Source organism: Pogona vitticeps, chromosome 10, assembly GCF_051106095.1.
Source record: "Pogona vitticeps strain Pit_001003342236 chromosome 10, PviZW2.1, whole genome shotgun sequence".
Taxonomy (NCBI): Eukaryota; Metazoa; Chordata; class Lepidosauria; order Squamata; family Agamidae; genus Pogona; species Pogona vitticeps.
This window is the reverse complement of record NC_135792.1, coordinates 668,560-694,847: the sequence shown is the minus strand read 5'-3', so window position 1 is coordinate 694,847 and position 26,288 is coordinate 668,560. Positions and strand designations below refer to the sequence as shown.

At 53.7% G+C, this 26,288-nt stretch overlaps 2 protein-coding genes across 3 annotated transcripts; both read left to right on the top strand.

The window, feature by feature from the left end:
- On the top strand, positions 1 to 8,311 carry RNF166 (ring finger protein 166). The gene is made up of 6 exons (XM_072980710.2): positions 1 to 323; positions 3,720 to 3,876; positions 4,828 to 4,940; positions 5,146 to 5,260; positions 6,334 to 6,441; positions 7,120 to 8,311. The coding sequence occupies exons 1-6, from the start codon at positions 100 to 102 to the stop codon at positions 7,183 to 7,185; spliced, it is 783 nt and encodes a 260-aa protein (XP_072836811.1). The 5' UTR covers positions 1 to 99; the 3' UTR covers positions 7,186 to 8,311.
- A 6,371-nt stretch (positions 8,312 to 14,682) lies between these two features.
- Positions 14,683 to 21,367, top strand: SNAI3 (snail family transcriptional repressor 3). 2 transcript variants are annotated; one of them, XM_078380494.1, is made up of 3 exons: positions 14,683 to 16,065; positions 18,470 to 19,123; positions 20,678 to 21,367. In XM_078380494.1, exons 1-3 carry the CDS (start codon positions 15,990 to 15,992, stop codon positions 20,860 to 20,862), a joined length of 915 nt encoding a protein of 304 aa, XP_078236620.1. In that variant the 5' UTR covers positions 14,683 to 15,989; the 3' UTR covers positions 20,863 to 21,367. The 2 variants fall into 2 exon arrangements, with proteins under 2 accessions (XP_078236620.1, XP_072836810.2); XM_072980709.2 differs by lacking the exon at positions 14,683 to 16,065 and adding an exon at positions 16,482 to 16,701.
- Positions 21,368 to 26,288: the final 4,921 nt, after the last annotated feature.

Sequence of the window (26,288 nt, the reverse complement as noted above, 5' to 3'; positions counted from 1 at the left end):
TCGCAGCGCGATGACGCCATAGGAGGCGCGCCGCCCTCCCCTCTCTTGTCTCCCTTCCTCCGTCTCCTTCCTTCCTTCCTTCCTCCCCTCGTTCCTCCGATGGCGGCCGCGATGTTCCGGAGCCTGCTGGTGTCGGCGGGGGCGGGGGCCGGGGCCGGTTCCCGAGAGGCCGCCCCTCCCTCGGGCGCCGCCGCCCCTCCCGCGCCGCCGCCCCCGCGCCCCGCGCCGCCCGAGCCCGGGGCCGCGCTGGAGGCCCAGTTCAGCTGCCCCATCTGCCTGGAGGTCTACCAGCGCCCCGTCCGCATCGCCCCCTGCAGGCACACGTGAGCGAGGGTGGGGGAGTGGGGGTAGGGGGGGAGGGAGGCCCTGGGGGCGGGGAGGGGAGGGCGTAGGAAAAAATAGGTCTGTGTGTGTGGGGGGAATAATTGTCATGGGGCGGGGGGGCAGAGAGGATGAGCAGAAGGGACTCGGGAGGGCGGGGGGGGGTTTCATGCAAGTGCAGGAAAAGAAGGGTCCCAACAAGGCCTGGAGTCGAAGGAAACCCCGCGGCGGGATACCTGGAAAGGGGGCTGAGAGGGGCCGGCAGGTGGGAGGAGGCCGTTCCCGGGGGGGGGGGGGGAGTGGGGGGGGCAGAGACTGGGCAGATCGCCCGCCAAGAGGGCTTGGAAGAGGCTGGGGAGGGGAGGGGAGGGGAGGGGAGGGGAGGGGAGGGGAGAGGGGGGTCTTCGGCAGGAGCCCCGAGGACCTGCTTGCTGTGGGCCCTGTTTTCAATCCCCGCGTAGGGAGCGCTTGGTGCCAAATGCAGACACACGGGGGGGGGGAGGAGAGAGTCTGCCTTGGCGAGCCCTTTGTGGTGCTGGGGGGGTCCCCTCTGGAGAGGGGTTGAGGCACCCACTGCAGTGTCTTCTTCTTCGCTCCAGCTGATGGTGAGAGAAATGCAGGTCCAGAGGAGATTTTCTCTCTCTCCCAAGCCAGGCTGGCAGCCTGGGAAGATTGGTAGTACGTAGAAGCTTATGCAGTCCCAGCTTTCCTGCAGCCCGTCTGGCCCCTCAAAAGCAGGAGAAGATTTACACTTCGGGAATTCCAGCAGAGGGAAGGGCGGGAATGTTGCACAGGACTTGACAGAGCATCATCTTCCCTGTGGGAGGGAAAAGGGGAGAGCGGTCGTGTGAATCGCCAACCTGAATCATCCTTGCAGGGGCCTCCTTGCTGTGCCTTTTGAGACTCTATTTTTGGCTTTAAGCCTTTACAAGGTATTGCTTGTGGAAGAGGACTCTGCTTTCAGCATTCTAGCTAAATGTCAGACTCGGTTGTTTATATTTGCCAGTTCTTGACTCTTGGCATCCACTCCATTCTTGGAGCACAAGCGTTGCTTGGAGAAAATCCCAAGTTCAGTGCCAGGTGCCTGCTGTTAGAAGGATGGGGGTGGCTGGTGAGCAGCAAAACCCAGCATAAAAAGTCCATTCCCTGGCACACCTCCAGTTGACAAGGAGGCTGGGTGGGAGTTAGAAAGAAAGAAGCAAGCTTTTCAGTGGTAGAGCAGGAGAGGGACATTTGCTCCCTGGTGCCACTTCCATGGACCTTGGAAACAGCCAAATGTTTACACTGTTTTTGTTGGGTACGTGCAGCCAGTGGGTTGAAGCTAGCAGGTTAATTGAAGGCAGAATTACACGGGTGTCACTGTGGATAACGGCTAGGACGGCTCCTGGAAGACAAAAGCATTTTACCTTAACCTCTGTGGTTGATGTTTAGCTCCTCTCTGTACAGGTAGGAGAGGGGCTGGTGGTCAGAGGTTCCCCTCCATATGTTTGTGTTTCTTTTTCTTCCTGAGGACAAGTTTTCCTTTGAGTCAGGTATGTTGCTGCTCTGCAGAATGGGAGGATCGAGGTGGGTTTTTTTTTTTCCATTTTCCCTTCTGCTAGAGCTGCCTTTGTTGCTATGTAAGGGGGTGGGGGTTTCGACAGGGCCATGTCAGCTTCTTCTTCTCAATGGTTCAAGGTCCAAAGCTTCCTTCCCTCGCTAGCCAGATTCACAAGGTAGAAACAGGCCATGGCCTCTTCATCACACGGAATTTGCGATTGCCACTCTTCATTTGTCTGTTTATCAATTCAGTTTATGCCTTGGCGGCTCTTTATCTGAAAATAACCAACAAGAGGGGGCCACAGCTGGGAAGGTTTGGTCTCCATTCACTGCCCACCATACTTCCTTCAGGCGGCTGGAGATGCTCTTTAAGTAGCCTGGCTTCCAACCAGCATAGTATGTTAGGAGTTAATCTCAGCCTTGTGATTTGAGAAGCAAGCCAGTTACCCCCTCACCTTTCCCCCATTTCCAGTTTTGTCCAGCTAACATGGATTGGGCGGTATCGTTTTGAAGTTTTGTTCAACTCCTTGTATGCCCTCACAATTTCTGGCTGCTGGTGGTTAAGTGTGGAGGAGCCCGGAGCGTCTCCTTCAGAAAACGAACGAGACAGCAGAGGATTCTCCAGAGACAGGATTGGTTGGAGGACAGAATTACTGGAGGATTCTGCCGAAGAGCACGGAGAGGAGGAGGAGGGAGATCAGCCAGTTATTTAGCTCTGCTGAAAGGCCAGGGGGTTTCCAAGAGGGCGAGGCTGAGTTCTCCTTCTCTGGCATTCCTGGAGGGGGCCATTTCCAATCCAGCCATGCTTTTGTTTTGTTTTTTGCAGAGATTCTTCCACCAATTTAATAGGAAATGATTTGGATTTTCAGAGATAAGAGCACGTAAAGTGCACTGAACTCTGATGTCTGTGAAAGCCCAAGGCTGTTCCTGCTGTCACTTGGACTCCTGTGGCCCCTTGTGCCACTTTCAGAGGCAGAAATTCTCTGTTGGAGGCATAGAAGCAGCCACGGGCTTATAACTCTCGGTGGGTAAAGAGAGCCATAGGCCAGCCAGGCTTGCTGCTTAGAGCACCCGGAATCGTGTCTCTGAGGAGGCAGCGGTTCCTTGCTGTGGTCCAGACTTTGCGCAGGGGTTCTGGTTTGAGGACTCCGTCTCCTGTGCTGCTTAGCAAGCAGGAAACTGCAGCCCTTCGAGTGACGTAAGGCCAGATGAATGTCTTCCATCTGCCCTGTAAATGGCGAATATCATCTGAGGACCAGCACCCCCACCCTGAATAGGTCTGTGCGCAGATAGAACAGACATGCAGATAGAAGGTGGAGCTGGATGGATTGCTACTCGTCCGGGTGATTTTCAGTGGGCCAGCCAGGATGTCTCACTCCCTAGTGCTTGATAACAACAACAGCAACAACAACAACAGCAGTGCTCACTCTTTGGCACAGAGCCCTACATTACAGTATATGGGTGAAATGCTAAAAATCCCTGGGGGGTGCTTTTTGTCTGGAAGGGCTACCAGTTCCACCCAGGGCTAGCACTCAGAACAAAGCCTGGGCCCAGGATTTGCTAATTCTGAGCATGTATCTTTCATAACAGCACTGGTCGGTAGATCTCAGGGTTTTAGCAAACAACAACAACAACAACAACAACAACAGCTGTCCAATCGAGAGTCTGCCTGCCCTGGTCAAAGGCACGTGGAATTCTTTATGGCGACTCCCTCTTGGGAGACCTGCAAGGATCCGCCTCCATTGCCTGCCTTCTTGCTTGAGTGTATTTATGGTTCTAGTTAAGGCCACACACCTAAGGTTCATCCTGGGACGTTTTAAAGACAGCAGGGGAAAACGAGCCCCCTTTTTCTTGTCCAGGTTCTGCGGGGAGTGCCTACAGCCATGCCTCCAAGTCCCGTCTCCTCTCTGCCCGCTCTGCCGCATGCCCTTTGACCCCAAAAAGGTGGAGAAGGCCTCCAGCGTGGAGAAGCAGCTTTCATCCTTCAAGGCCCCGTGCCGGGGCTGTAGCAAAAAGGTAATCTGGCAAGCGGTTCTGGTGTGCACACAGTCACCACCGCCACCTCCTCCTCTTCCTCCTCCTCCTCCCCCCCGTGCCAAGCTGAGAACCGCCAGGAAGCGGTTGAGTAACGTGTGGTTCAGGGGTGATGCATCACCGCTTCTCTGGCAGATAAGGCTGGATCCCAGGAAGAGCAAGAGGGAGCAGCGCTGAAGCGGCTTTTCAGCTTCAAAGTGGCTGCTTCAGTTTGGGGTTCAGACTTCCTACAGCACAGCAGCCTGGGATGCCGTGCAGTCACGGCTCCGCAATCAGACATTTTGCTCAATTGACCTTAAGAGGAGGCTGCCACACGCTTGGAGCCGGAAACGTAGTTTTCAGATGGAAGTTTGCTAACAACCTCTTGTAATAAGCTGTCTGTCTGTGTGTAAGAGGGAGAGAGAGCTCCTGGCAGCATTCCCAGGTTGGCCACAGATTTTCAGTTGGAAACAGTAAATAAAATGTGGGGAAAGCGTTTGGTGAATGAAACTGTCGTCAGGTAAATGAAATTGAAAAGCCAAGGTTAACCCTTAAGTGGCTTGCCGTGACCTGTTCCGAGCCCTTTTAGTTTGCCCTGCCAGTAGTTCTTAGCAAGGGAGACCATGTAGCTTGAGCAGAATAATCACACTGGCTGGAGTTTCCAAAACAGCCGGAGGTCCCGCCACCCAGTTCCTGTACCTCTGCTGTTGGTTGCAGGTCTCCCTTTTGCTTACCCGGCTCGAGCACAATTCCCCTTGTGGGGACCAAGCCGTGGAGGTGGGTTGCAGGAGGAAGGAGGATCTCTTGAGGCAGCACTAGGTGAACAAGGAAAGTCACTGGACGGAGGCTTTTATCTGAAACGAAACCGTCCGGGGCTGCGGCGAGCTGGTGTCAATTGAAGCAAGAGCCGAAGCGGTGTCTCTGATTCTTTCATCTCCATTTCTTGATCTCCAGGTGACCCTTGCAAAGATGAGGTCTCACGTCACCTCTTGCGCTAAGGTTCAGGAACAGATGGCCAACTGCCCCAAATTTGTTCCTGTGGTTCCAACTTTCCAGCCTATCCCCAGGTATCTCTTTGTTCTTCAGGCGGGACAGCTGGTCCCGGAGCAAGGGGGGGCGGCCTTGAGAGCCCCACAGAGCCAGTCCCGGGCTGCCCCACCAAGGGTGGGGCTCTTGCGTCTGCCCCTTTTTGGGGAAAGGAGCTTCTGGGTGAGCTGCACAGAGGTGCCGGGCCCAGGCGGTTCTCTCCCTCTCTCTCTCTCCCTCTTCCAGCAATCTCCCCAACCGGTCGACGTTCGTGTGCCCCTATTGCGGGGCCCGGAACTTGGACCAGCAAGAGCTGGTGAAGCACTGCATGGAAAACCACCGCAATGACACCAACAAAGTGGTGAGTTGTCTGCGGGGACACAGCAGCGTTTGGGCTGCAGCTCCCTGACGTGCTCCCGGGTGGCGCTGGCCCGTGACCTTGCCAAGGCCTGGTTGTATGTGTTGCGTGTGTGAATTCGGCATTATCGCTGCATGGAAAGCCGAAGCAGCAGCAGCAGCAGCAGGAGGCTTGGAAGTAAGACTCGAGGGCCTTTGATTTCCCTCTCATTGGCCAGAGAGAGAGAGAGAGAGACTTCTTGCTTCTAAAATGGTATTTGAAAGAAGTGAAGCACTAAGGAGGACCTGCGTGGTCTAAAGAGGGGAAGACATTAGCCTGCCTTTGTCCCAAGGGCACCTACATCTGCCTGTCTTGTCAGCCACTTTGACGGCCGGGGGGGGGGGGCTTAACCTTTTCCTGCTTGGGCAGGGCCAAGTTCAGAGCCAGAGGGGATGTGACCCACCGTGAGTCGCATGCGTGTGTGTCTTTGGGTGATTGCCTCGTGTGCAGAGTTTTGTGTGTGTGTGTTTGTGCACGGTCGCTTCTAGGCAAAGCGTGCTGTGCCTTGTTTCTGCCTCAGTTCATTTCTGTCCAGCCCCTCCAAGAAGCAGGAAGCAGAGCAGAAAAGAAAGGAGAAGCAGTGCAAGCAAATTGAAGGGCGAAGCTTTGTTTTGGAGTTCCATTCCTCCCCCCCCCCACGCCTCATCTGGCAAGATCAGTGCCTCCCTGGGTCACTGGCTGGGTTGCCTTCGACCTGGTTGGCCCCTGCGCAGACAGAAGGCAGGGCGAGAAAGGCTTGGGGCCTGAACCGGCACAGCTCCCCTGGTAGAAGCGTGTTTGCTGCCTGCACAGCGGGGGCCGGCATTTGCCTCTTTCTCAGCTGACCTCTGCCTGCAGTGCGCCTGCAGTCCCTTCCGGTGCTGTTATTTTCGCTGATAGCAGCCCAGAATAGCACATGGCACTGATGGAGGGCTCTCTTTGTTTCTGAAGCCATTGGGTGGGCTCTTCTGATGTCCAGCGCCTCCTTTCCCCTTTCCCTTCACCTTGCTCATCTTCTGCTTCTTCCTCCACCACCACCACCCCCCGTATGTGCATAGGTTTGCCCGGTCTGCTCAGCCATGCCTTGGGGTGACCCCAGCTACAAGAGCGCCAACTTCCTCCAGCATCTCCTGCACCGGCACAAATTCTCCTATGACACATTCGTGGTAGGTTCTGCTCGTGCATCTTGACACATGTGGGTTGGGAGAACGGCCCCGTTGGGACCACTAGAGTTGGTTGTCAGCGCGCAGTAAGAGTAACCTGATGGTTTGTTGTTGTCTTTTCCAAATGTGTCATCTCTGCCAGAAAAGTAGCAGCCAAGGACAAACAGGCAGAAACCATGCCTTCCTTGTCTCTCAAGTTGTGACGCAGCAGGTTTTGAGGTGCCGCTTGCATCTCGCTCTATACCTATTCAGGTTTTTACTCCTGCACCGGCCTTTTACTCCCTGTCCTCTGGTGGTTAGAAGCGGTGGCTTTGGGAGAGGTGGGTTCAGACACACACACCCCAGTGAGTGGCGAGGGCTCTCTGGGGGGGGGGGGATTCTTCCAGTCCCTTTCGACCCTCTTAGCCCTCCCTCGAAGGCTGAGGACCAGGTTGGGAGGAGAAACCTCGTGTGCCTACCTGAACATGTGGAAGGAAGGGCAGCCCTCCATCCGTGGGGGAGACGGGCTGACCCCAGAATGTTGCGGCCAGGTTACCTGCACGCGCCTCTCAGACAGCAAGCTGCCCCCGTGGGGTGAAACCAATTCTTTTATTTGTGAAGCCCTGTTTGAGTCGGAGGGGGAGGCGGGCAGAAGGCCGCCCTTTGGTTCCTGAGCTGTGGCTTGGTCTTCTTCCTTTCCAGGACTATAGCATCGATGAAGAGGCCGCGTTACAAGCCGCCCTGGCGCTCTCCCTCTCCGAGAACTGACGGCGTCGGATCGGAACTGTTCCAGGGCGTTTCCGCAGGCCCCTTTCCCTCCTCTCCGCAAGGGGGCACAAGGCCCCCACTTCCCTTGGCGCCCCTCTGGTGCACGGGCATCCATTTCTTGGACCTCGGCCTCGCCTCCTTCTGCCACGGGGGAGCCTTCCCTCTTTTTCCAAGCTTGAAGGATGCCAACGTGGGCAACTATCCAGATGGGGAGCCATCAAGAGCCAGACCTTTGGGTCCAGACCCACTTTGAACTTCCAGTCGGACATTCCATACGTAACTTAAATAGGAAGGGGATATTTTGTAAGAAGCTTTTAATACAGTTTTAGCACCCTTTGCCCTCCTCTTTGCGATTTATATAGCAACAAAGCATTTGGCGGGAAAACAGTAGTTTTGTTTTGTTTTAAATCTCCTGTGTTCTAGGTTTTGGGGTCCTTTCGTTAAAAACAAGACAAGCATGGGACGTTCAACGTTTGTAGGGATATTTATTGTAGCCCTTGGGTACAAGTTTGCCTTCTGCTCAGTCATTTCCACAAATAACTTTTGGGACAAGCCTGCATGTGGGAATGTTCACAGGAGTTTCAAAAGGATCTGGGAATCCTCCGTAAGATGAGGAAGCCATTTCAAACCTAAAAGCTTTCAGCCAGCTCTGTTTCTCTCTCTCCCCCCCATTACCCTTTGCTCCCAGCTGACCTTGCTCGTTTTTTACCAGCTTTTGTGATAACTCTTAGAGATTCTCTGTGTGTTTTTTTTCTACATCTCTCAGTGTGACAATACTCTTTTCACATTTTATATAGAGAAAACAAAGCAGTTATCTCTTGATATTGCAATATCTGTGTTTGATTAGAAACAATAATAGTATTTTTATGGGACGTTATTTTTTAAAGTATATTTTTTAAAAGAAAAACACAGCACGGATTTTTTTAAAAGAAAAACTTGGCAAGGATGGAAGAATTTTAAGCTGGAAGGGTTGGGGTGGGGGGGGATGCTTTAGCCCTGTAGTGAAGAGACGTCTCTTCCTTCATCCGTGATCAAGGGAGCTGTCGTTCTTGGTTTTTTTCCATGTTGTTTTTTTTGCTGACCTTTCTTCTCTCATATAAAGAAAAAGATCTTTGATGCACTCTTACCTATCTACCTGTGTCTTCTTTGCTTCTATTAATGGTCTTTTTAAGAAGCTAGTTAGAGATGTGCAACTGTTTCAGATTGACACAAATTTGTCACCCGCTACATCTGCTGTTAAGAGTCTGGATGCTTTCATCGCCTCTGTCCTGTGCGAATGGGTCACAGAATTTCCAGCGAGCATCAAGGGCAAGGTGAATGGCGAATCGGCTAGCACAGACACGCGCCTCCACTAGAAAGGTGCCTTTGCTGCTGAAGCCAGACACGGCTGGCCCTGGTGTCTCTGGTTCAGCCTGGCAGTGGTGCAACAGGCTGGGGATGGTGCCTTTTCTGACAGCCTCGCCTTCAAAGGCTAGAGTAGCCTTCCCGGACCTAGATGTGTTTGACGGCCGCCCCCATCAGCCAGCGGCCGTGGTGGCCGCTGCTGTGATCAGACAGATGGCATTCAGCAAACGGCTCCTTCTGTGGCACCTTTAGTTGTGTGTGTGTTCTGGTTCTCTCTACGGGTGAGGGAAACACTTCCCAGGCTTTGCCCACCAGTCTCTGTGCAGCTTAAAAGCTCCCCAGTTGTGGCTCTCGGGGTCTTCCTTCCTTCGTGTGAGACTGGAATAGGAAGAAGGCCTGGGGCTGGGCAGGAGAGGCAAGGTCTGCTTGCCTGCATGGCTTCAGTGCCGCTGTGGTGCCTTTCATTTGGAAGCCCGTGGGCCTTGCCTGTGGCTGGAGGGCTTCACTGGTTCGTTTCTTGCCAAAGGATCTCTCTTTTAGTGAGACTCTCTACCCGTTTGGTGTATAAACTGCATGATTACCCATTTCCCCCCTGTGCCAATAATCGTCCAGAGGGTTTATGGTGGCATCCAGATCTTGTGCAAATATAATTTCTGTCTGTGTTACTAGTCTGAGAGGTTCCCATCAAAGCCTTAGGTCAAGCTTAACATGCAACAGGATGGGGTGGGAGGAAAGTAGCGGGATTCCTGGAAGTGGCAGGGATAAACTGTGCCCCTTCACCGTAACAGCCTTTCTGAAAGCTCACCCTCTTGAGGATCCCCTTGCAGCAGGACCATGAAGCGTAGCAAGGAAGGAGCAGAGCGGGGGGGGGGGAGGGGGCTCTTGTCTCCCTCGCTCAGAACTTGCAGTTGTAGGAGAGAGTTATTTGCATCGGGGTGGAAGGCTTTCGGAAGGAAAGCTTTCGGAAACAGACGTCCGTTCCTCTACCGCTTCTCCTGTCACCTCCCAGGGCGGCCAGTGTCTCTCCCAGGCTTCCGTTTCCAGGAGGAGGACTTGCATTGTTGGTTGGATGCTGCAAAACCGGCTACAGAGTCCTAACAGGGTTTATCTGCCAGAAACTGCTGTAAACCTAAGCCCTCTTTGTCAGGACGAAACCTCTCCCTCTTTAAGCCTCTCCGGCATTCCTACCTGGCTTAAGTGCTCTCTACCCAAGATTTTGAAGTTTGGGCGGAAATGCTTGGTCACAGCCAGCAGGTGGTGCAACAGGTGCAGGAGCCAGTTTCCTCTCCCAGGTTCCTCCTCTGGGATAGTCCTTGAAAAATGCCTTTGGGCCCCACGTCATGCCTGGCCTCCCCCCCCCCCCCCACTCCCTGCAGCCGGTTGGAAAGGGCTGCGGAATGCAGGCAGGCTTAACTCTTGCCCTTTGCCTTGTGAGGTGGGAGTGCGGCCGGCCGTGGGGTTCGGGAGCCCTGGGTCCCAGAAGGGAAGCCTAGCTCTTCCCCCCCCCCCTTCAAGTCAATGGACGAGCCTGAGGTCCCTCTCGTACAGTAGTGAGTGGCGGAGCGGTGGGGGGGAAGGGGGGGTCCAGTTGCTTCTGAGAGAGACACCAACTCATTGTCAGGCAGAAGCATCTGGTCCCGTTCAGGCCTTCCACCTGAAGCATTAAATCCGGTGTCTGCTTCCCTTCCTCACTATAGCGAGTTTGTGTGCGTTAAGAGTCCCTTCAAATGAAATGTTGGCCATGGAAGACACGCTGACCCAGAAATGAATCGCTGTGCCCTTGACCTTTGATGAAAGAGGTGCCGCTGCTCCATCCCCTCGAACTGCATCTCGGTGGGTGGGTGGTTTCTGGCCTCTGGTAATTGAGACCCATGTGAAAATGTGTGGCTGTTGCACATGTTAGACTCCCTCGGTCACCTGCAAAAATGGAATTTTAAAACTCAGTTTTGAGTTTGGCCACCTGAGGGCCTCGACAGAGAGGGAGTCGAAGTTTCCGGACCTCTGTCTGGCAGAGCCAAGCTTGGAAACGTGTATGGTGTCATTTGGAGGCGTCACGGAGCTTGGTTGAGTAGGACTTCCTAGATTTGGGGCCGTAGAGGGTTAATGGTGGCCTTCCTGATGTTCGGGGACCGCAGCAGCCCCCATCGGCCCCCGCCAGGACAAGCGGCAGGTGAGGGTCACGGGAGATGCAGCTCAACCGCAGCTGGCAGGCCACCGTTGCTCTTTCCTCCTTTCTGGGGTAGTGTCCCAGCGATGGGAGGGTGACTGTTTGAACCCCTTCCACAGCCACCCTCTTCCCCTCCTCTGTTGCCCCATTTCCTTGTGCCCACCCCAAGGCTCTCCAAACAGCTGGAAGATACAGATTTGAGGGGGTTCCTCTCGTCAGAGTAGCTGCGTCTGCTCTGAGCAGAGACAGGACCTGTTCTGCCTGTGCTTCTCCATCTTGAAATGGGAAGAGGAACCCCTGGTCCCATCTCCTGGAGAACGAAAACGGCACTGGAAATTCTCGTCCCTTTATATCATGCACGAGTCATCATCGCCTCTTCCCAGGGAACAGACATGAGCCAAAGAGGATCCCAAGGGGAGAATCGGATTGGTTTTGAGCTCATTTAGGGTGTGATGGAGGGAGGGACAGTCTGTTTTGTCAGGATAGAAAGGGAGTGGATTCTGGTTTAACTAAAGGCAGGGTTTCTGCTGACTCCTGGCCCTCTGGTTCCCCAAAAATGGGAGTTTGCTCTGGCAGGAAAGTCCTGTAGGTGGGCAGAATGTGTGTGTGTGTGTGTGGTGGGGGGGAAGCTATCTGGCAGGTGTTTCCAAAAGCTCTGCCCCCCCCAAATAAAATGTCAACCTCTCACTCCCCCCCCCACTCCCTGGCGTTACAGACAGTCGTCATCATGTTTGTTGGTAGGGCACGTGATTCTTTTTAAAGAAATTTTAAGCAGCCATAAGACATTTTTTTAGAAGAAACATAAATGCTGTGTATGTCATGAATCACTTCTCCTTTTCAGTGAAATGTCTTCCCACTCTGATTTACCTTTCAGTTTTTAGAACTGGGCAGGCGATGGGTGGAAGGACGTACCCCGGAAGAGAAGGTATGGAGGCATCTGTGGACTGGGGTGGTGGTGGCGGCGGCGTATTTTGGAAGGAAGGGCCAAAATGTCTGCTTTGCACCTAGTCAGTCCCAGGTTCAAAATGCAGAGAACGTCACCAGGAAGGGTCCGGGGACCCCCTTTCTCACTTTGAAATCCTAGAGAGAGAGACACATGGGCTTGGCAGACTTAACACTTTGGCCTGGTGGGCAGCAGGGTTCTGTTTTTGGACTATAAATCCCAGATTCTTCCGCTGGCAAGTGGATTATGGGAATTGTAGTGCCGTCCTGTCTTGACTTTTTCATCTTTCACTTTTGCTGAAAGGGGAACAGATTCAGGAAGGGGACAAAACCCGAAGCACGGGTCGTGTTCATCTGTGAGAACAAAATAAAAATTCTCAGGCAGGCAGGGTTTGAGTATGCACCCACGAACATTCTACAAGCGTGTGAGCTTTTGAATCCAACAGACCTCCTCATCAGGCCAGGCAGTTTGAAGAGGAGAGGCGAGAGAAGAATGAATGGTCTCTGATGAGTTTAAGAAGTGGTGGGGAGGTTGGTGGCTTTTTGCCTGTTGGCAGGGGTGTGAGAGGGAAGGGGTGGCCAATGGTTTGCCGGAGGGGGGGGCAAACACAGTGCAGCCTTCTGGGCATTGTTGAACTGATCCTGTAGCAAAGTTGTGAATCCCGCTGCAGCCTGGAAGCAGGTGCTTCGGTTGGCCTTTGGCGCAGGACGGTCTTCTTCTTCGGCTGGCCAAGGCTGTGCCTTTGGAGATAAGGCTGGCGCTGGGGAGTCTCCCTGCTTTCCCTCCTGCTGGGGGGCCCTTAGAGCGAGCTGGATTTCCTCACGGCTGGTCTTGGGCCCCCTCTTCAATCTCTTGTTTTCTCTCTCTCCCTGGCCAGCCGGGCCGCACTATCAGTGCCGGGGCCGCATCGTTTATCGGAATGACGCAGGATTCCCAAGAGCGTCTTATCTCCAGCTGGGCTTCTGTCAACAGCGCAGCCCTTTCCTGCACCTTCGTTAAGCGGCCGTATTATAATCATCGGGACAGTCTCCACTTGAAGGGCCTCACCTCTCGCCAAGTTGCTCTAACGAGGCCGGAGTGCTTGAAGGCTTTATTAAACATTATCTCAGTCCTCCCGTTGGCGCTGCTTTGCTTTGCAGCTTCCTTTCTGTCCCCTCAATGTGGCACAGAGGTCAGCCAGGCGATGGAAAACTCCAGGCCCTCTCCGGAGAAGCCGCTGGTCAATATTTACCTGGGCTTGGAGCACTTTGGCAATGGGCTGGGACGAGGAACAGGTGGGTAGGATGTTCCCCCCCCCCAAAAAAACCTCTCCCATTCAAATCCTAACAATTCTGTAGGTCTGGCCTTTAAAAGATGGATGGTTTATTATTAGTTTGCTTGTTTATTTTATATCCTGCCTTTCTCCACCAGCAGGGACTCAAAAGCAGCTCACAGCATCATTAAGGGGAAAAAAAGGTACAAACAGAAACAGCAAAAAGTCATGGCATTAAAAGACAACTGAACTGAAGGTAGTTTGAAAACAAAACCCCCACAACACCTTGTCCTACATCCCAGTTAGAGCAGAGCCAGGGATCCAGTTGGTTTCCTCTAGTCGGAGGCAGGGGGTGGAAGAGTACGGGGTGCTTCTTATCAGTGCGAGTGGCTGAGCGCCTGCTGAGTTACCTGTCTGTGGGGCTCCATTTCTGTTCTGCCATGTGTTCAGGAGGATACAGCCAGCTCGGTTCCCCTCTCGTGTGCCCTCACAACAGGCGTGCAAGGCAGGCCGGTCTGGGCGAGGGGGAGGAAGTGGGGTTGCTTTGGCTGCTCTCTTGGGTATCTCTGCAGTCCTGGGACCGGGCTGTTTTGGGAAGAGGGGCGGGGGGCTTCCTTCCACCTTTGAAGGGCAGCAAGCGCATGAAAGCCCCCACCCACCCATAGCGACGAGAAATGGAGGCGTGGGGAGGAGGGCCTGGGCCCGAGCACCCCCAGAGCATCCTTGTCAGCCTCCTGCCGGAGTGGGCAAGGGTCCCCATCCACATGTTTCCGTGGACTGCATCTCACAGTTTCTCTCATTCATGGGCCATGTGGACTGTGGTGTCTGTGAGGGATAGGGTAGAACATCTGGAGGGGCACAGTGGCTCTCCCCTCCCCCCAGAAGGCCAAACGAGTCTGAGCGGCTTCCTTTTCTTCTGCATAGACATGATAGTGCCTCTGAACATGTACAGAGTACTCTTCTCATGATGGGTTACACCTTAGCCAATACCTGGTGGGCTGAAGGCTTCCAGGGGCAAGCTTTTCATTCCTGGTGAACTTCAAGTGTGATCTTTCCTCCCACGCCCTTCTTCTCTTTTGTTAGTTTTTAAAAATCCACCCTGCTTCACTCAGCACCCACGCCGTATGAGAAGAGAGCTTTTCCTCTCCATTGTGAGCTAATATTTGCCCATTCCTATGCCTTTGGAGGGGGCACAAACCATCATTTCTTGCTGGTTGTCCAGCCTGGGGTGCTGCGAGATGCAGCAATGGGGGGGGGGTGCAGCTCATTGTCTGTGGATTAATTCAGGATTAGGGAGTGGTGGCGGCGGTGGAGGGAGCAGGGACAAAAGTCTTGTGGGACACAACTGACCATCTCATGTGGTGCAGTGGTTAGAGAGAAGGAGGAGGGACTTGGATTCAAGTCATGCTCAAGCCATGAAATCCAGGGATGATATGAATTCAGGTTTCCTGACCCCTAGACCCCAGAGTAGCAGCATGCTCACTAAATGGGTGGGGTATAAATTTAGACAAGACAGAGAGACAGACAGACAGACAGACCAGCATTTCAACTGCTTGATTGTTTGTTATTAAATAAATTACTCATGTTTTATCACCATCATCTCTTCCTATCCTCCCCAAACCAAGAAAAATCTCCTGACTTTGGGCATATGTTTTGTAATTGACCAGATAGGTGGGATATAAATAGAATGAATGAATGAATGAATGAATGAATGAATGAATGAATGAATGAATGAATAAATAAATAAATAAATAAATAAATAAGTTTCTCGCTCAGACCACAAGCTTTGTGGGTCGCCTTGGGCGGGAGGGGGGGTGACATTGGAGGAGGAAGGCGGGGGCAGCTCCTGATGTTTGCTTCTCTTACCTGATCCTTGGAAAAGCAAACGGTGGCTGGAGGTGGTGGTGGATTCTGAGAAACGGGCGAGGTGAGTAAGTTTACCGGTCTGGCCTCTTCCCAGCCACGCTTATCTCACCCAGTGCTTCAAAGGGGTTGACAAATCTCCCTAAGCCCCTCCGTTCTCCCAGTGAAGCAACTCCAGCAGGTGACAGAAGGGGCCAAAGGCCTCCGCCTGACTCAGCGGAGATGAGCTCTGCCCTTTGCGAGCTCAAGACCCGAGAGCAGGTGGGGCAGTTTCCAGAAGGAAATGGGTTTCAGACATGACTTCACGGTGGTTGTTGAAGGCAGGCAGCAGGAAAAGAGGAAGACCGGATATGAGATGGATGGGCTCTGTCAAGGAAGCCAAGGCCTTGAGTTTGCAAGAGAGCTAGGTTCTTTGGGAGGTCACAAATTCCGAGGGTCACCATGAGCTGGAAAGGACTTGACGGCAAATTAGGGAGGTGGTGGTTATGCCCCGTCAGATCATACACACCCCTTCACCTTATGGCATCTCTATGAAGGAGGACAGGACATTCCAGGGTCATGAAAGCTCAAGGCTGTGGCTTCCTTTAGGAAGTCAGTCCATTTTATATTGGGCCTTTCTCTTTTCCTGCTGCCTTCATCTTTTCCAAGCATTATTGTCTTCTCCAGTGACTCTTGGTTTCTCATGATGTGCCTAAACGATGATAGGTTCAGCTTTGTCCTTTTTGCTTCTAGAGTTCAGGCAAGACAAAATCCAGGACCCACTTGTTTAGCTTTCTGGTGGTTCAAGGTATCCACAAAGCTCACCTTCAGCAGCATAATTTGGAGGAATTGATTCCCCCCCCCCGCTGCCCCCCTTGTAGGTGTTCTTCACCGTCCAACATCCACATCTGTATGTAGCACAAAGGGTCTTGGCTTTGGTCTCCAGCGACACATCCTGGCCCATTATGATCTTTTCTAATTCTTTCATGGCCTTAGCCTTTCCAAGTCTCAGCCTCCTTCTGATTTGGTGGTAACCGTCTCGGTTTGGACTGGCGATGGAAACAAGGTCTACAAAATCTTTGTCAGTCTAGTTTTTTCATTGTCAACGTTAAAGTTCTGCAGTTCTTCTGTTGTCGTTATTTTTTGTCTTCATACAAAAGTTCCCGGTCCAAAGGTTCTTCAGTAGCCACATCTCCAAGTAGGGCCAGCTGGACACAGAGGACTCCTTGAGTCGGTCTGGATCCGCCACTTGCCCGATGCCTGAACTACTTTATAAGGTTCTGAGAACCGGGTGGATGGAGGGGAGCAAGGAAAGCTCTCCCTGGCCGGAAGGTAGGTGGACGTGCAGGATGGCCTTTCTCTGAAATAATTTATGGGGATACTCTTGGCTGTCGAGGCTTGAAAAGAGCCATGGCCACCCCCTGGAGTTCAGAGGAGGCAAGGCAGACTTTCCATCTAACATAACCTCAAATCTTGTGGCAGGTAGTTCCATAGGTGACTTTTGCGCCCCGTTTCCCACAGCGGCCTGCTTGTCTTCTGCCAGAAGGACCATAAGCAACAGGGCTCCCTTTCAGGGGCGCATCCCCCCCCCCGCAGGCAAAGGGCGCCGGCGCGTCGGGTCGAGAGAAGGGGCCTCCCGGGCAGCTCTGCGGGGAAAGCGGGGCACCTCGCGGGCGGGCAAACCGTCGGGCGGGCACACAGCGGCCGCCCCCGAAGGGGAGGGAGGCGGCGGGGGCTGCGGCCAAGGACTGCCCCTCGCCCGGCGGTTGGCTCGGCGGGCGGCCCATGCTAATGACCCGGCGGCTCTATATGGCCCCTGCCCGGGCGCCTCCGACTCGCTCCCGCCGCCGCCGCTGCCGCCGCCGGTGCCGCTGGCCATGCCGCGCTCCTTCCTGGTCAAGAAGCCCTCCAGCACCCGCGTCCCCAACTACGGCCGGCTGGAGACGCGCCACTGCCGCCGCCGCCGAGGTAAGGCGGGACGGCCCGCCGGCGCTCCCCTCTTGCGCCCAGGCGCACGGCACGCGTTGGCGAGGGCGCTGCCGCGGCCAGCCTCCCTCTCTCGCCGGGCGACCCCTCCGGGGATCCCCATCCGTCCGCCCGGCCAGCCACCGTGCCCCCTTCCTCTCAAGTGCCGTGTCAGGTGGCACTTCGTGCTGCTTAATTTCAGGGTCCGGGGCAGCCCCGTTCGCCTGTTGCAGAAGGCACGCCGCCGACGAGGCCTTCGGTGGCCCCTGAAAGGCCGAGACGTTTTGTTTGGCCGGAGTTCTCACGGCCGGCCGCCGGAGCGCCTGTCTTCCGAGGCACGCGCGTCCGACCTGAGGGTGCCGCCAGACTCTGGGTCAGTTTTGTAGGGCTTCAGCCGCTCCTGCCTGAATGCAGGTGGCTAGCCCAGGTCTGGTCATTCCATTTCCTCTGCTCTACTTTTTGGAGGGGGTCTCGCAAAGCCCCGACGGACATCTCTTGCTCAGCTGGGGAGGGTTTCCCCAAGGCTCCTTTTCATTTGGCGGCAAGGGAGGCGCTCCCACCACCCCCGGGGGGGGGGCGCGCCTGGTGTGCTTGGTTGTGCACGTCCTGAAAACATTCCCTGCCAGGGAGGGAGGGCGCTGGTGGGAGCCTCCTCTTTGGGTGCCTCTGCTTGGCCACCCTGGCATGAGAAATGCTAGCCCAAGTTGGCTTTTGGTTTGTCTTGGCTCTATTTTTACCTCCCCATGGCTTTGGGGCAGTTTGCGGCCCCCGGGTGTGTGTGTGTGTGTGTGTGTGCCTCTGAAAGGGGTTGCAGCTTCTCCTGGAGAAGCCGGCAGGGTGTTTTTCACACTTAACCTTTTGGTACCTTGATAAAGAATGTAGAGATTAGGAGGGTGGCACGCAGTTATTTTAAAAATGCCAAGTGTCACTCCTTTGGGCAGGGTGCTATTTGAGTGGCATCTGTTATTTGCAAGGGCGAGCTCGAGGATGCTGTGGGAAGGGGCGGCATCTTGTCCATTCCAAGCAATACTTAAATGTGGGTGTTCTCAGCACACTTTTGGGGACCTTCCCTTGCAAAACAGAACTCCGCTGGCACCCCCCAGGATTTAAGCCTCGCCGAGAGCCATGTTAGTAACCTCCCTCTCCAGACGCACCATCATAAAAAACTAAAAAAACAACAAAGCACCCAGCCTGCCAGACATGAAGTTCTTCAGCGTCCGTTGCACAGATTCTCAGGCAAGGTCCTGCAGTGCCACCTCCTCGGTCCTTGGTGTCGGGGTGTGTATGAGGCACATGGCGAAGACAGCAGGGAGTGTGGCATTTTCATACCTTGCGCAGTGTTGTGAGCATGTAACACAAACTGATTGGCATACAGCACACCCAGATGTTTGTGTGAAACAACTTCAAGGCGATACTTTTATTGCAAAGGAACTGCTGGATAGCTTCATGGCTGAGGTCTCCGGCTGGCTGCAGAGCCAGAGGTTGGGAGTTTGATTCCCCCGCGGAGCCTTCTCGACCAGGGGCTGGACTAGATGGTCCACAGGGTCCCTTCCAGCTCTGCAGTTCTCAGAATGTATAGATTATATGGGTTGCAATACTGGAAGGAAACTTTCCAGCCTAAACTAAGCACTCGAACATGGTTGATGTAAGCCATGTATTTCTTAAGAAAAGAAGACGAGACAGAAGGTGTGGGGGCTGTATGCATGAAAGAGAGGCTTCAGCGAGGGGGCTCACAGCGCTTGGCATTTACACTGTCCTTGTGTGTGCTTAGATCCCAGCGACCCCTCCCAGGGACTGGAGGGTCCTCTCCTCCTTCAGAATGGCTTGGTGCCTCCAGCAGCCCCCTGCGAAGCTGGCAGCCCGTGGGACCCCAGTCTCGTCATCGCTTGCCTCTCCCGGCCTCTCCCGCAGAAGAGCGAGCTCAGAGGAGACCCTGAGCAGAGTCTCCAAGGCGGTGCCGGTGCCACGGCGGGCCGTGCGGGGAGCAGCCTCGCCTGGGGCGCCCCGCTCAGGGACAGCCAGAACCACCTCCCTCTCCCTTCCGCGTTCAGCCTGCCCCAGAGGAGGACTCCCAGCCCGGGCAGCCCGGCTGAGGGAGAAGGGAGCAGAGTGTTGGGGGAGCCCAGCGTGGCCGCCACTGCCACTGCCGGCAGCGCCCCCCTGGAGTGGCTCAAGTGCTCAGACTGTCGGAAGCCTGGCAGCTCCTTCGTGGGCCTGGCGCGGCCGAGACAGGCGCGCTGCAAGCCGGTGGCAGCGCCGGTGGCCAGGAAGTATTTCAGCTGCAAGCACTGCGAGAAGGAGTACGTCAGCTTGGGGGCCCTCAAGATGCACATCCGGACCCACACGCTGCCCTGCGTGTGCAAGATCTGTGGCAAGGCTTTTTCCCGGCCGTGGCTGCTGCAGGGCCATATCCGGACACACACAGGTAAGCCCCACGCTCTTGGGGAAATGGCACTGGGCATTTGTCCTCTGTGATGCCGGTTGTCAGTGGGGAACCCTCGACCTGTCCCTGCCGCTGACTTAGAGGTAGCAGTTTCTCCCTCTGGCTCGGGAGTCCTTAAGACCCTCCCTACCTCCCTCCCTCCCTTCCTTCCCAAGCAAAACATCTGAATTGCTCCGCTCTGCGCATATGTAAATTAGCACGTACAGGTTTATGGCAATTAAAATGTCGTACAAAAAGGCTGTAACATGATTGGGACCAACCAAAAAGTCACAGAAGGCCATGCAAACGTTGGGGGTTCTCTGGGCCCCCACGGTGGCTTTTCATGGCATGTTTTGTTGGTCTGAGTATTGCTGGACTGCAGGCTTTTGAAATGTGGCTCTTTCTCCCTTCCCTTCCCCTTCCCCTTCCCCTTCCCCTTCCCCTTCCCCTTTTCCTTCCCCTTTTCCTTCTCCTTCTCCTTCTCCTTCTCCTTCCTTCCTTCCTTCCTTCCTTCCTTCCTTCCTTCCTTCCTTCCTTCCTTCCTTCCTTCCTTCCTTCCTTCCTTCCTTCCTTCAGCCTGTGAGAATATTCCCTTCCCTTCCTTGCTTAACTGAGTACCGTTGACTTAATTGGCTGAATCTCAAGGTGGCCCAGTTGGGTTCAGACTGGATGAGATGGACACAGTCCCAAGATATTGTCGAACTGCTCCTCCCAGCCCTGCACATCCTCCTTAGGACGGATGGGAGTTGCCAACATGGGTAGGGGCAGACAGGGGAAGAGATTTGTTTCTTTTTATTTGTTTGTTTTTAAAGACTGCCTGTCTGCCCATAAGGGGACCCGAGCTGGCTAAACTGCTGGAGTATTTCAGCTTGCTGATGTTAAAATGTTAAGAGGTTTGGTCTAAACGAATCCTTGCCCAGCAATTTGTCAGATTAGAAACATCATTTGACATGAATGACAATCAGAGAACGGTGGAGTTAGAAGAGAGCCTTCTGCTGATGAAGCAGGAACTCTAAAACAGATTTTAAGAAGTCCCAAGAGATACCAGTAGTTAGATCCCGCTTCTTTTTAAGAAGCTCTCTCTCTCTCACACACACACACACACACACACACCCTTAAAGCAAGGAGAGCTTTTCGCTGTGGCTCAGAAAATAATTGAACTCTTTAAGCGTCACTGGCATTTGACAGTGAATGTATCAAACTTTAAAGTTGCTGCTGGAAATTTATCTGAATTAGGTGTTGTTCTTGCAATGGTCTATTAAGTCACCTCCAACTTATGGCAACCCCACAGATGAGCCATCTCCAAACTGTCCCGTCCTCAACAGCCCTGTGCAGCTTTTTTTAAACTCAAGCCTGTGGCTTCCTTTAGGGAGTTCGTCCATCTTGTATTTGGTCTTCCCCTTTTCCTGCTGCCCCGTGATGAGACAATCCAGAATGAATTCGTGGTAGCAGTAACAAATTCTTACTGAACTGTTAGTGGACTGTTTCCAAGTTCAGGATGCTTCCACGCCTGCCCTGCCCCTCCTGACCCACCACCTGCTTCGCCTCTCTTCCCAGGGGAGAAGCCCTATGCCTGCTCGCACTGCAGCCGCGCCTTCGCCGACCGCTCCAACCTCCGGGCCCACCTGCAGACGCATTCCGACATCAAGAAGTACCAGTGCCACGCCTGCCTGAAGACCTTCTCGCGGATGTCCCTGCTCTTGCGGCACGAGGAGGCCTCCTGCTGCCCCCCTGCAACCTGAGCCATGAAAAGAAACCGATTCATGCCATCAGCACCTCCTGGGGGGGGGGACAGGGGTGGTGGTGGTGGGGGTGAGCATTGAGCGGCAGAAAGCCTGCCCCACGGAGGCTGAGACGGCAGAATGGAGGGATCTGATCTGAACATCTGGGCCTTCTCGAGACCTCCTGTTTCATAGAAGGGTTGGTGGTCCTGAAGCAAACACCCTGTGGCTCTCGTTTCGGGGACATGGAAGGGCGTGCGTGCGTGCGTGCGTACGTACGACCCTGTTCCTTTGTGCAGTGAATTGGCAAAAGGGATCCATCACAAGCTGGTTTTAAGGCCCTCACGCCGAGTTCTTCCACAGAGGGGATCACCTTTCGTCCAAACGGGACAGCTTGCAAACTCTTCAACTGTGACCTGCTGAGCTTTTGAGGGAGCATCTCGGTTTCTGACCTCGTTGGCCGGAAAGCCGGAGGCCGGTCTGCTTCTACCTGTCAGCTTTTGCATTAAAAGATCTTTCCCTCCTTCTTCTGGCAAGCGTTGGTTGTAGCTTCCCTGCCTTCTTGTGCTTTCTGCTCCATCCTGCTCTCTGGAGCTTTGTGGGCCCAAACAGGGATCTGTCGTTCACCAGAAGCTGCTCCCTTGTGAATGTTTCAAAAGAGGAAGGGATGGCCTCTCTATGGACATGGTCCTCCTGCCTCTCTTTTTCAGGGAGAGGGGGGCTCGGGTGCAGCGGTTTTGTTTTAACCGCAGGTTGTTTACTTGAGTCCTGTGGAAGGAGTCCTGCCTCGGCTTTTGCTCATCTGACCAGAGTCTCGGTTTTCACAGGCATCATCCCCTTTAAGGCTTCTTGGAAGGATGGAGGCCTCTCGAGTGCCTGGCCTGAGGTTCAGCTGCCCCTACTGGCCCCCCTCCCTCCCTCCTCATCTAGCTTGGACGTGGGTCATTGAGGGGGGTGCTGGTGCTGGTGGAGATCAGAAGTAGGGACCTGGAAGGGGCTGCGCCTAAAGAAGCACAAAGGGTGGGCAGGATGGATCTGGCCGGCAAGCGCTGACTTCGTAATTCCTGGTGCTGAGCGTGAGGGGCCAGATCCCCGCTCATGCGCTGCTCCTGCTGGTGGAAACGGAGCATGTGTGCGGGCAAGGTCTTGGCCTGTCTGTTCTGAGTGTAAGGACAGGACGGGCTGGTGCAATAAAAATGCCTGCCTGGCAGAAAGGCCAATGCCAAGCAACCACAGCGTTCAAATCCTGGCCAAGGCTGAACATCATGAAAGAGCAGCCAATGGTCAGTTATTTAATAGGTTATCACTGAGTATGTATTACTAGAGATTTGGGGGAGAGGCGGGGGGGGGGGAAGGACTGGTGTCTCCTGTGCCAAAATAATCTTGGTGGCTCAGAGGATCACAATCCTTCCCTTCGAGGCTCAGCAGAGCCGTCTGTGTGTTTGCGTCCCTCTTGCGACTCTTCTTTGGGGGCCGTCCGTCTTGGGTTGGCCCAGCTCAGCCCTGTGCCCGGAGGGCATAAATAAGACCCAAAGGAGGGAACCCAAAGGAAGCTCCATTGTAAATTCTGTCCTATTTTGAGCTCCGGAGCATCTAAATGTGGCCGTTGCACCTGTCAGGGTCAGGGCCAGAGCAGGAAAAAATGCTGCTGGGTCTAAAATAAGCCCACATGTTTTCCCTCCTCGGCTCACTGCAGATGGAAAGTGCTTATAAATATAGCAGCACGGACGGGGGTGGGGGGTGTGCGGTGGGGGGGGGGAGGCCCGGAGTGTTTTCCAGGCAACCAGCTGGCAGCCAACCCGTCCAGCCGGGCCCGGCGTTGGACAGGTTGGGACGGAATGAATGAATGAGATTTTCCGCTCTTCTTCTTCCTCCTCTGCTTGGTTGAAATGGAAAGTCCCTCAATCCTTGCAAGAGGGTCCTTTGCTCTCGTCCCTCTGGGGTTCGGCCACGTGCTTTCCTCACCGGCTGCTTCTCCAGGGCGAGAAGGGTAGTCGAGTGAGGACAAGGCGGAGACGTGGCTGCCCCATTGACCGCCAGGATTCGTCCCCTGCTGGGGTCCCCCCCCCCGCGTAAAGGAAGGCAGCACCTAAAATGCGGGAGCAAAGTCCACTCTGCCTGTCAGCTCAGCCAAACTGGTCTGGAGCTGAGCTTGGGAGGAACCGTTCTTAATCCCCCGGCCAGCATCGCAAAAAGGGATAATTTTTTCAAACCCAGGTCCTCTGCTCTCCACCAAAGATGTGTGCAAAGATGGCGTACGCGCGCACATGCACGCACACGCACACACACTGCAAATGTTAAGCCATCCAGGAAAGGGTAGGGAATTGCCCTCTTACCTGGCTTGTAAATTAGACCTTCGTTGGTTCACAAGAATCCTGTATTGAGCAGAGGACCTTGGCTGGATTCTGCCTATTCGAACCTTAAATTAGTTGTCTATAGCTGGCTCCTATTGGTAGCTGAGTCTTTTAAGATAACAGGCAGTGGCAATTAATCTGCTTACGTCGTAGGTGACACACATGGTGGTATTTCATGTTGCTAAGATGACATACAAGGGCGTTCAGAATGACTTCACTTCAGATACCTGATAAAAATCAAAACTGTTAGTAAATGCCTTTTTAAAAATTAATTTTGATAAGCTGCCTTGGGAGAAATCTTGACTGAAGATTACAATAAAAATGAAAGATAGAAGTATTTTGGTCAAAACTAACATGTATAGAACATGAAGGCAGCCTTCTTGTGGCATATCTTGGCTAGGTTTAGCAGGTAAAAATTCAAAGGGTAAAGTTTCCTTCCCCCAGTAGATGGTTAAGCTGGGTGGGACAGAGGGCTACAATGAAATAGCGTGTGTGTGTGTGTGTGTGTGTGTGTGTGTGTGTGTGTGTGTGTGTGTGTGTGTGTGTGTGTGTGTGTGTGTGTGTGTGTGTGTGTGTGTGTGTGTGTGTGTGTGTGTGTGTGTGTGTGTGTGTGTACACACGTAAGGACATGACAGGGACTTTATATGAGTTCAGGAAGGTTTGATCTTGCCCCAGTCATGGGAAGGCTGGATAAGAATGACCATCTTGTTTCCCAAAATGTGCCGGTTCACCAGCTGAGGTGGGAATTCATCAGCCGGGCTTAGAGAGAGAGGAGAGGTGGCTCTAAGGCCAGGACACACACGCGCACGCCACGCCTCTCCCCAGCTCAGTTTCCTTTCCCCCACGACGAATGGAAAAGCAGTGCTGTTCCCCCAAATACCATCCCCTATAAATAGCTCCTGCCTCTGGCTGGGGAAGTTTCTCTGGCGCTTCCACCCAGAAGAGCCAAAACAGAGAGCAGGTTCCTCTCTATACCTCCCTGGCTCCCCCTTTGGCTTTCTATCTCTGTCCTGCTGGCAGCCCAGCGCGGAACCGAGGGTGGAAGCAGCAGCCAGGGCTCCGTCAACGTTTTGGGAGGATCAGCAGGTGGCAAAACAACACACACACACACACATACATACACACACACTGCAACCTGACATGGGGAGGTCAAAAGTTGATAAGAAAAGGCAGTCAATCAAACCAAAACACACTCTTCACAGACAGCCGTGGGTCCTTTGGTGGTTCCTTGCACAGAAAGGGCAGGAGTGGAAGCACACACCCCTCCCGTGGGCTGAGCCCTTGAGCAGAGGTGCCTTGATCCGTGGCTGCTGCACACAGAGGAGTCCTGGCCAGGTCTTGGAGCACCAGTTAAAGCCCCTGGGAATTGGTCATCTACTCCGGGTCTCCAGGTGAGCAGCCTCTGAGGAGGAGAGGATGCAACTCGTGTGCAATGTGCTGGTCAAGTCTGGCTGCCCCTTGCTACCAATTTCCAGCTAGTAATGTGGGTGCTTTTGACTCCCTGCCAGGCCTGCGGAAAATTCCCACTCTCCCCCCCCCGGCTCTAGGTTGCCATATTGTGTAGAGAGATTGGTTTTACCCAGATTCTAGACCAGGAGTCCCCACGGCTTCTTTCCACAACCAACTGGCCCTGAAGCTGCTCCAGACTCCCTCCCAGCCCCTGCCTGCCCCATTTCTGTGACATCACAAGGCTCCGCCCCCTGGTCTCCAGCTGTGACCTCGAAGTCTCTGGGATTGGGGGGGGGGGGCTGCTGATTTCGGAAGACGAGTCCAAAGTGATTCTAGTGCCCTTGCTCCAGAGATGAGGCAACAGGCAATCCGCTCTGATGTATCTAAATCCCACAATTTGCTCTTTTGTGGTCTCTCTACTGGGTGGAATTAGGGCCACTCCTTTTTCATGCTTGGAAAATATCTAGATATTTCATTTAAAAAGAAAATAAAAGAGAAAAGGGGGCCAGAAATATTTTGGACAAAACAGTCCCACATCAAGCAAGGGTCTGGAGAAATACCTGCATTTCCCAGTATCTACAGCCTTTGAGCTCCCCCTAGCGTCATTGCTACCAAGCCATACCTGGTCAATCCCAGCTGGCATATACACCTCAGTTTGATTCCAGTTTAACTGTCATGGCTTCATCCTCTGGATTCTTAGCCATCCCAGTTGGCTGAAAGGTCCAGACTTCTTTGCCGTCGTTCAAGGCAAATTCTGGCCCAGAATTCAAATTCTGTCACCAAGCTACAAATCCTTAGGATTGACCCATGGCGGAGAAAGCACAACCAGACCGATGTAATGGTGTTAGTGCAGATGCGCCCTTATGTTCTGCTTGGGCAGTGCCTTCAGCATAGCATTAAAAAGTTGCAAACAAGGCGAGCTTTTGAGTGCTCCAGAAGTGCTTATCAGACAAACATTAAACAGAATGATCGTATTCCTCATTGGAGTGGAGGGTGAGGTGCGTGACCTGAGTGTTTCTGAGTCTGCTGTCCAGGTGGAGCTCACGGTGGATGATGGGAAACGTTGAAAAGAAGATGGTGTTTGCTGACCGCCTTTCGCGTGGAGGGACTGCCCACCCACCCTAAAAGAGTCTAGGAGTCCCGGAAGGAAATGGCCTTTCCTGGAACTGGATGAGGCAGCCCACCTTCTTGACCTGCCTCATCCCCTCATCCCAGAATGTTTCCTAGAACTCTGTGATCAGCCGTCTGTCCGCCTGCAGGTCAAACTTTTCGGGAAACCGTCTGGTTCCTCTGGATTGCAGCCGCTGTCGTTACGCAAAGCACAGATCTCAGGCTGCACCTTGAACAGCTGAAAGGCTATTTTCTTCTGCAGGTTGAGTTGGCTTTCTTTCCGCCGCACCTCCCCTTCTTCAAGGTGGCAGAAAGTGGCATAGAAATACCTGCAAAGCGATTCCTACTGACTTATACCAATGGACCTGGGAGGGAAAATTCATCTCCTAGGATTCCCCTCTGAGCATTCCTTTATCAAGACCAACTAAATTTTTTAAAAAACCCTGTGCAAGCTTTTGATCCCACCAGAATTCTTCATCAGGCTACCTGATAATACAGAACATTGGAAGAGGCAAAGAGATGCAAGTGTTTGTT